Source organism: Garra rufa, chromosome 1 (genome assembly GCF_049309525.1).
Source record: "Garra rufa chromosome 1, GarRuf1.0, whole genome shotgun sequence".
NCBI classification, from domain to species: domain Eukaryota; kingdom Metazoa; phylum Chordata; class Actinopteri; order Cypriniformes; family Cyprinidae; genus Garra; species Garra rufa.
Window position 1 is genome coordinate 19,899,431 of NC_133361.1, and position 10,347 is coordinate 19,909,777.

General features: G+C 32.6%; 1 protein-coding gene and 1 long non-coding RNA gene across 2 annotated transcripts; both read right to left on the reverse strand.

Moving 5' to 3' along the window:
- Positions 1-3,230: 3,230 nt before the first annotated feature.
- Positions 3,231-3,682, reverse strand: LOC141343712 (uncharacterized). Its single transcript, XR_012356796.1, has 3 exons — positions 3,553-3,682; positions 3,397-3,442; positions 3,231-3,301 (listed from the first exon to the last, which is right to left on the reverse strand). It is a non-coding gene; the product is annotated as an uncharacterized lncRNA (long non-coding RNA).
- Positions 3,683-4,916: 1,234 nt separating this feature from the next.
- LOC141294801 (uncharacterized) lies at positions 4,917-10,285 on the reverse strand. The gene is made up of 13 exons (XM_073826397.1): positions 10,273-10,285; positions 9,855-10,220; positions 9,416-9,763; positions 9,096-9,203; positions 8,904-8,999; positions 8,623-8,715; positions 8,278-8,352; positions 7,320-7,425; positions 7,090-7,137; positions 6,610-6,702; positions 6,240-6,320; positions 5,530-5,631; positions 4,917-4,994 (listed from the first exon to the last, which is right to left on the reverse strand). Exons 1-12 carry the CDS (start codon positions 10,283-10,285, stop codon positions 5,619-5,621), a joined length of 1,440 nt encoding a protein of 479 aa, XP_073682498.1. The 3' UTR covers positions 4,917-4,994; positions 5,530-5,618.
- Between the last annotated feature and the right edge of the window lie 62 nt (positions 10,286-10,347).

A 10,347-nucleotide genomic window follows, 5' to 3' on the forward strand; every position in this document is an offset into this window, starting at 1 on the left:
ACGTAAAAAATCATAAAAATATGAAATCAAATGGTTTTCTGTTCTTCATCTCCCCAAGTATCACTGTGGTGATTTTCAAGTTGTTTTACTGTATAATTTTTTTAATAATTGCATACCACTGTATCATATATATATATATATATATATATAAAAAATAATAGAAATATAAAATCAAATTGTTTTCTGCAAATTCCTCCATAATCTTGTTATATGTCTCCCCAAGTACCACTGACATAATGTTCATGCTCTTTTACTGTATCATTTTTTAATAATTGCATTCCAAAATCAAGACAAATGTTATAACCTCACTCTATCAAATATTTAAAAAATAATAGAAATGTAAAATTAAATTGTTTTCTGCCAACTCCAACAGATTTTTGTTCTTCATCTCCCGAAGTAGGCCTACCACTGTGGTGATTCTCACACTGTTTTGCTGTATCATTTTTTTAACAATTGCATACCAAAAAATAAGACAAATGTCATTTATTACCTTACTCTTGCACAGATTTTAAAAATTATTCGAAATATAAAATCAAAGTATTCTCTGCAAATTCCTCCATAGTCTTGTTCTACAACTACCCAAGTATCACTGACATAAAGTTTGAGGTGAATGTCATAATTTTTTCTGGGACTAGCATGAATTTATTCACAGCTATATTTTTACAAAAATCCCCATTCAAATCAAAATAGCTGACTTCCTGTTGTTCGTAGCTAATGGGTGTTAAATAGAAAGTTGTCCGGCTTGATGAGAATAATATAGGCTATGTAGTGAGTTTGGTGACTGTAGGAAAAACAAACTTTTGTCAAAAGGTGGCACTATGGAGTGCCTGCTCAACACCCATTTATGGGCTTTTATCAGTGTTTAACTATCATTAATAGAAATGTGTGTTGAGTTTAATGAAATTCTAAGCTTTTTAAGCGTAGATATATACGTAGATGCCTCATTAGTCATAGATATATATACATAGATGCCTCATTAGCGACTGTTTCTATCATAGATAACATAGATACCGCATTGGACCGCTCCAAGCACGTAGATGCGTCCGCCATATTGGAACGGTCTACTTGACGTCATTCACCCATAGATCTCATATAGTAATCACTGATAATTCGAAAATCCACAGTCCTGCACACAGCCGTTGGTCTGCGAACCTACAGTATGGTGAATGACGTCAAGTGGACCGTTCCAAAATGGCGGACGCATCTACGTGCTTGGAGCGGTCCAATGCGGTATCTATGTATATGGCCTATATATTGAATATGAAAATTTGCTATATTTTCACCTGAGATTCAGAGCTAAATTACAGGTGATTAAAAATGACTATAGAAATATAGCAGCATAATTATACAATTTTTACACAGATATTGGTAGGTCTGCTAGTAAAATCTGTTGACTTAAGCTAATTTTGTTGCATTATGTGTATGTGTATAATGGCCCTTTTCAAGTTTTTACTCCAAAATTACTCCTAATTTAAGGCACATCATATTGGTTATTTTTAAGGTCCTTTATGGTTCAGTTCCAGATATATTGGAACTTCAATATGGCTCCAGGGGTAAATTGTTAAAATGTACACATTTTCAGTGGTCAAAAACCAAATGTAGGTCAATTTGCAGAAAATATGAGACTTCCACTGTTTTGAAGAGGAACGTCTGAAGAAGAGTCTGCATGAAAGCATTCTATTACTATTGATATAGTAGAGGAATATTACTAAGAAATTTACTTTTTCATCGTTACAAATCCAATAATTAAGATTGAAACAGTAAAATAAATAAATAAATTAATTAATTAATTAATAAACGTACTGGTGCTTAAACAGTGCCTGATCTGATACTTAAAAAAAAAAAAAGAGCCACCATCGACAGTGGAGCACATTTAAGAACAGCATGATATAATATTTTACATATTGACAAATGCCTAAGAACACTACACTCTTAAAAATAAGGGTGCTTCACGATGCCATAGAAGAACCCTTTTTGTCAAAAACAGATCCATAAAGAGACTTAACATCTGTATATCCTTTCTGTTTTATAAAAGGTTCTTTGTGGCAAAAGAAGGTTCTTCAGATACTAAAATGGTAAGAAAGAGATAACTGTGAAAAAACCTTTGACTTAATGGTTTTTTGTGGGAAAAACATGTGGCATCACTGTGAAGAACCTTTTAACGAACCTTTTTTTTTTTTTTGAGTGTATGTGCCAAAAAAGAGAGATTTGTGAACCACAAACATCAGGTTATATTTGCAACTGAACTGAATGCACTTGTAAATTTAGTTTGTTATAAAGAAATAAAACATCTAAAGAAACACTTATATAAACCTATAAAACTTTTTTTTTATAGTGTTAGCATGTCAACTGTTGTGTTAATTAAAGCTAAATAGCAGTTGGATTAAGGAAATTAATTTTTTAATTACTACATCGCATGAGAAGCAAATAAAACCTCACCACTGTGAAAATGGACAGCTTTCTGCTTATTTATTTAATGAGGTTGATGAAAAGATATTCAGTGTTATTTAATTCACCTGTCAGTGGTCACAATGTTATTCCCGATTGGTGTATTTTACTTTGGACATCAAATTAATGTGATAAAACTAAAGTAAAATAAGAGAAATGGTTATAGCCTTTGTGGTCTCATATCTCAAACTTGAAGACTTCAATAGAAAGCACTCTCAACATTTATTTCTGCATGTACACACATAAACTTTAGCAATGAAGACACTATACCCACTTCTGTATTATGGTAAATGTTACATAAATAGATTTACATAGATCTAAATTTTGAACAGATCTGTTGAACTTCACTATTAGCTAAAACAGAAAAAATGTGGGCTTCATACCACTGATGCAATAGACAAAGATTTACAAAACACATGTTCAGCTCCCCCATATTTAACTAAATACTGAATAGATGAATAAACTCACATTTTTAAAAACACCATATTTACATAAGATCTGTACCTCAATCTGTGTAAAAAAAAACATTTGTTTTAAGTTATTAGAAAAAACTAATAACAAACTTAACACAGCTACAAAAATACAGCACAGTTTACTTTAAAAATGATCCAGCCACCAATGTAAAATTATCCAAGTTATTTGACATTAACGGAATGTCACCAAACCTACTGCTTTATAATGTACCGTAGTTTTCAGTCTCGGCTTGTTTCTTTTTTTACTCCAGAGAAACTCCTCTTTTGCAGACAGAGTAAATGTTTACAATTGGTTTATGGTCAGTTTCTCATATCTGTGTCTGTGAAACAGCAGTATCAGGTGCAGACAGATTCTCCATTTCAGGATTCTCTGATGGGTTCTGTGTTTAAAACAAGACATTGCAACTACACATCTGTACTCCATGCTAAGATCAAATCCTATATTGATGAATAGCTGACATAATCATTACATTACCCTGAGATGACCTTCTTGAGGTGAGTTCCTTTGTTTGCGTGTAAATCTGCATTAGAAAAAGAGAATTACAGATTTGACATTGAAACATAAACTGTTGCATTTACTGTATACACACACAGACTACATAAGAGTTGTTGAATAAAAATCTGAACTTACCTAATTGTAACACTCTTCCCTGTGTGATAAGAGACATTAAAAAGAGTTGTTAAGTTGTTGAGAATGTTTAAATTTGGTTGAGCAAAAAAGAGCAAACTTAAATGCTGGCTCCCTCTACTGGACACTTTTAATTTGTCACTTTTACCAGCGACTGAACTGCCTTCACTTCAATAACTGTTTGCATCCATTACAAATCAGCATTATAGATCATTTTAGGCGAATAATAGTAATATATTATTATTCACAAACTAACACTATATTATAATTATTATTTTGAACAGTTCCACTAGCTTTTTTAACAAAATAATAATAATAATAATTTTACGCACTAACATTCCTGAGTTTGAGTCATTATTCATAATGTTCACTGCTGACAGTCATTTAAGTCTCTCTCTCCTTTGACAATGATTTTAATCTCTCTCCCTGCCAACACTGTCATTTCTGTAATGAGTTGTGTAATAAAGTCCAATGAAAAAAAAAATACAAACAAAAAAATATTGTAAAAGATACTTACAGCAAGCAGGCATTTGTAAAACCAGCCAATACAAAGCAAAAACACATTCAGAAGGGAAGACAATGAATCTCAGATCCTTCACAACACGCTCACCATTTCCTAGGAATCAAAATGAAAGAATAACAATGAATAGAAAATTGGATACATTGGACATTCAAAAGCAAAACAGTAAAATCTTTAATGGTAAAAGTATTTGTATGTAACCCTGCTGGGCTCGGTTCATTTTCACCGAGGTCTTTGTGCAAAAATGTTATGCTACAACACACAAACTCACACAATAATCTACACACATATACAGACAAATACACAGTTATTAGCAGAAAATACCAACTTACGTGCTTTCAGGATCAGTTCTGCTGTCAGTGTAACAGAGCTCAACAAAACAAGACCAACTGCTCCAAACATGTACATGATTTCATTACAGAGATGGACTAACAGGAAAGGAAAGGAAAGTTGATAAATACAAAAAATGCTTCAGTAATTCATGACAAAATAGGATATATATTAGAATTTAGCTGTGAGTAATTACATGAATTTGATCCTCGTTGGCTCATCTCAGTCTGCTGTCTTCGACTCTGAACTAATACTTCAATGAACACAAATGACAGCTAGATTATTTATGTGACTTTGTGCAGTTTAGCAAGCACTAAGTCTAAAGTGTATGTATTAATTAACTAATAATATAACAATTTATGCATGTTAATTACAAACAATATAGTGTTATTTTATAACAGCATAGTGATTTTTTTATTTGCATCTGTAAGACATACCACATAATTTCTACTTCTTAGCAACATATGTGTATGCTCTCTTATAATTACAGTATTGGCTAAAGACTGATGGATAATACCTTTCGGAGTAACTTCAAAGGCCACAATCATCTTCAAAACTTCTAGAAATACAATGACACAGGTCCATTCCAAGTACTCTGTCAATTAAAATCAAGCACATTTTGATCAGTTCAACATCTTACAAAAACTAAATTGTGTGTGTATTCTAAAAACGTCAAATGATTAATTTAGTTATTATGTTGGCTATCATTCATCACTAGAATCTAAAATGTATACATTCCTAGGTCAAGGTAATGATAAATAAAATAATGATAATAATCATTTTCCTGACATAAGACAAATTTTAGTTTTCCTACAAAAAAATCTTAAATATTTTCTTTACCAACTCTGCCCTACAAAGGCAAAGTGCAGTAACTACACCAACACTGAAAACTGCCTTTTAAAGTTTTTACAACAGCTAGTGTTGACACTCTCGTTTCTCTGAAACTGGACAGAATTGAACCAGAAGACTTTTCCACAATACAAAACAGTTGTCACAAAGTCCATTTTTAGCCTTAACTCAATTTTGACCAAATGTGTAGTTACGGCACTTTGCCTTTGGAGGGCAGAACTTCATATGTTTTTTTTTTAACAATGTGTTCCTATGGACAATAAAAGATAAAGGCAGCATACCTTTCTCTCTTTTCAATATGGCAAGAAGAACATAAATCAATAGGATATCCAGGAGTGGTATTGTCATGATCCACAATAATGTTATCCATCTACGGCGGAGAACTATTGATATAAACATGACCATCAGCATTCATTAACATTCATGTCACATATTAAAACTGATCTCAGATCTGTTACAAATCAATTCAGATTTGGCATGAAATTAAAACTGATCCAGTTAATGTTCTTAAGGCATGTTTTCAGTTTCATTGTGCTCAATTTATTCTTGTGTTTCTTCATGTTTTTTTTTTTTTTTTTACACTTCACAATCTTAAATCAAAATAATATCAAAATGTCATAACAACCTCCTAAGACTCACTTGATGTATATGATATGACATGATATGCTTGGGCATACAGCAGTTAAGACAAAAGCATATATGTTTTCATTCTGGTTAACACAGCTCACTTCTCAGAATACAAATATCAACCAGTGGACAAAATGAAGTCACACTGAATTATTATTTTTTGTTTGTTCCACAGTAGTTTCACTCAGAAATACATCACAGTTTGGTAGTAAAATGGACAGCAACTTCTGTTTCATAGCAGCTTAAGTAAATATTATCAAGTTTGTGTTTCTATTCATAAAATCCTCACAAATGTATGCATGCAGTAACATTATAAGATTTACTCTTTCCACACCTATACAAATACAATAATCCTCGTACTTACATTTGAATTTTGCTTGCAGGGGAAGAAAAAAGTGTATACAGATAACCAGTAGAAACAGAACAAAGCCCACAACAATAATGTCTGAAATAAGAGAATAATTAATGTATTCATTATCATATCATATTATTTGCTCAGAAGTTCTTAAAAATAAAATCACTGTAAGGAGAGTCTAGAGTGGTTTTCTTTGTGAAATACTTAATTACTTCATTCATGTTAGCATGTCATTCTACAAGTTTTATATCAAGATAACACTGGCCAAGTGCCTTTTTTTACACAGAAAAAAGCTAACAGCAAATTAAAAATTTTCGAATTTTTTTTTTTTTTTTTTTGCAAATTAGTTCCGTAAATTATGAAGGGATCAGTATGTTACCTAGAGAGAGAAATCCAAATGAGTAGATGAACTGAATCATTTGGTAAACAGTCATATAAAGAATACAAAGCAAGACCCTCCTGTTTGTATTGCCTAACAAAAAAGAAAAAATAGGAAAGACAAACATTGATTGAAGAATGAATTGCAAGATTAGATAAATGTCTCAGTTTCAGTTTAGAAACATAACTTCATGTTCCTGTAGTTGGTTGTTTTAAGTAGTAACAGATTGTAGTAACATATTTCAGATTTGTTTTTTGTTTTCATTTACTGTTGTCCTTTTTACAACTCAGTAACATGCTCAATAAATGTAACATTTATTCATGTTAGCATGTGATTTTAAAGTTCTGCATCAAGATAACACTGGCCAAGTCATAAATAGCTTTATCAACTTTATAATAAACTATATTTTAATAGAGTTGATAGTACTTTGCAACTCTGATAACTCATATTGAGGTAAAAAAAAAAAAAGAATGTATTTACTTTGGTTGCTTGGGGAAGCCCTTCTTGGCCGTATATGACTGAAAACATCTAAAAATCAAACAAACACCAAACACAGTTAGTTTGATTATCATTGTTGGTAACTGTAGAATTAAACAATGTAAATGAACAAAACCATTGACAATAAACGTATCAACCTAATAAATATGTGCTTGTTAGCCTGTCACTCATCTTTAACAATGTAAGGAATCAAATCATACAGAAACTCTTACCTATATTTAAGAGGAGGCAAAACAAATCCAAACACTATTCCAAAAAGTACACGAGGTATAATGCTAGAATCATGTGTTCTCTTTCTCCAGCCATATGTAAAAATAACTAGAAACAGATAAAAATTAAATGTTACATAAGATAGATTATGTTCTGTCAAAAAAATAGTACATATGTACACCCATACATAAAATTATGACATCTATGAGTTCTGTTATACAGCAGCATGCATGAAATGTTTCTGAATCTGACAGACATAACTGAAATAGGATCACATCCTAGGATACTAGACAGCTATAAGAACTGTCTGTATTTTATTAATTTTGAGAAAGCAGGGTTGCTGACAGCAGGTTTCATGTTTACTAGATTTTGGAGAGTGGGGTTAGATTTAATGGATGGATTCTAGTCAAGAGCATTGGAAGTTAGCAAAAAAGTTCATCCCATTAAGCAGCTGCTATGTTTCCATTCACAGATTTTTATGTGAATTTTGGAATAATTACAAGAAAAGGGGAGAAAAAACACTGTATAGAAACACCAAGATATGCATAAATTCTAAACATCTGCATTCAATTAAAAATAGCATAATTTTTTTTTTTTGTTGTTGTTGTCAGCACATTTACATCATTACATCGTAAAATTCCTTGACGCTCAACAAAAAAGTCATGTGACTTTGCATCAACCCATTATGTGTTTAGACAACTGAACTAACCAGCACCGATCCCATCAAACGCCATCTCAAATCATTTTTAAATACCTGAAAGTCTTTCAATGCATCCCAAACATCAAGCATCCAAAAACTCAAGATAACATGACAACGTTTGTTATTGCGCTTCAGCAAAAGTAATTTGAGCAAAAATAAAAAAGCCATAGGCTTTCCTGGGTTGCAGCAACCTTAATTATTATTATTGATTAATAATATTATTATTGCACCATTCTTCCAAGAAATGTGAATTTACTTACCTGAATAAACAACGACTGTAAAAACAGCAAGCTCTCTTTTTATTTTGAAAAACTTAATCCATGTTTTAAGGTTGTCTGTTGACAGAAATTTGAATACATAAAATTTATATTTAGTAAAGCACCAATGTACTCCCTTATTGGTGTATCTGTCTACAGAGAAGAGTTTTAGGTAGGACAAAGAGTATTTCACCACAAATTCTACAATTTTCCTGACACATTTAACATTATTGGCAAAAATAATGATTTTAAATATCATGCTTCAGTAATCAATGTTTTAATGCAGCATGTTAATATGCTGCTACAAAATGCATTTACTAAACTCCTTAAAAAAAATAACCAACATACCTTGAAGATACTTTAAATAGCGCATAGCCCAAATCAACATAACAGGTCTCAGAATATAAAAAGCACAGCAAGTTATGGTCTCATTCAGAGATCCTGGAACAGAATAATTAATTATTTTGTGACAAAAACGGTGTTATGTTATAGTTTTAAAGTGTCCTGTCATTACACACCAACAAGTGTGCCACATTAGTAAGATCATATTAATATATATTCACTTATTAATATTATACTAAGTTATATTTGTAAATAGTAAAATAAATTGAGAACACTAAACTACTCACCTTCAGTAAAGCCCCAAAGGATGAAGGCAAAGAACATACAGATGTTTGGACAAAAGACCAGAGAAAGCTGAAGATTCCAGATTTTGTTGTTGGTGGCTGGAGAGAAGATGCAGAATTAACAGTTAAATTAGCAGAACACTTACTTTGAGACATACAGAGTTAAACCGCAAGAAACAACGACAATTCACTTACAAACAGTGTATTTTGATCTGCAGTAGAGCAGAGAGAAGAGCAGAAGCACAACTCCACATCCAGCAGCAAAACAGAAAAACAACACTGCGATATGCCAAGAAGAGAAACCTGTGAAACACAAACATCAGGTATAACTGCACTGCATCTCATTTACACTAAGTGCAAATAAATATTACTGTTCATACAGTGTCCAAAGAAATATATTCAAATGATTTGAATGGTGGGCGGAGTTAGACAAACTTGTTGGTAATTTCAAGTTAAATTATTTAAATTAAGATCAAATAGACATTTTTCACTTTTTCCTATGTTTGCTAACTCACCCAGTTGCACCAGTTCTGCAGTTGCATTGGCTGAAAGTCTTCCAGCAAACACTCGACACATATAAACTCCTTTATCCTCAGTTCTCACACTCTTCAGTCTGAGAGAGAAGTTTCCTTTGGGGATTTCATTTGTGAAGAACTCAGCTCTGTCTCTGTATCGCTCATCTGATGCTTCTGGAAAAGTCTGATTGTTTTCGAATAGCAGAACCAAAATATCTACATCTGTTCTTATCCATGAAACCTCAATGTCTTCATGCTGGAGGTGAGAGTCTACAGAGCAGTTCAGAGAGATGTCCTCACCATGATATGCAGAAACAGACTGATCTGATCCTGATACTAGCAAACGCTCTAAAAGAATAAAAAGGGATTAAACTCTATTACATACAAAACATCCAATGTGATTTATATTTTCAACAGAATTCAAGTGTCTCTCACTCACCATGTTTTATTTGAACCACAATTTCTCCAGAATCCTGTTGACTGTTAACTTTACATGTGTATTGTCCTTCATCTTCAGCTGTCAGATTGTCCAGATGGATTGAGAAGTTTCCATGTTGAATCTGATCAGTAAAGAAATGAGCTCTATCATGATAATCCTCCTGCTGGGCCTCTGGTCGACTCTCGCCATTCAGAAACAAATGGACCAGATTCTCCGAGTCTGCTTTTCTCCATTCCACCTCCAGATCGTCTATTAGTAGCGGTGGCGGTGCATCAACATAACAGGGCAAAACTACTGAAGATCCTAGAGGTGCAAACAGAGGACCAGAGGGGCCATGCACCGTGAACCCTATCAAAAAAATAGATACTGATTATTGCGTTAAAATGGAAGGAAATCTCAGTCTTGTGATGATACTTACCATCAGCGACCATAAGTATGGACATAAAAATACAGGTAAGAATGTCCATAATGTACAAAAATTTGACAAAACTGT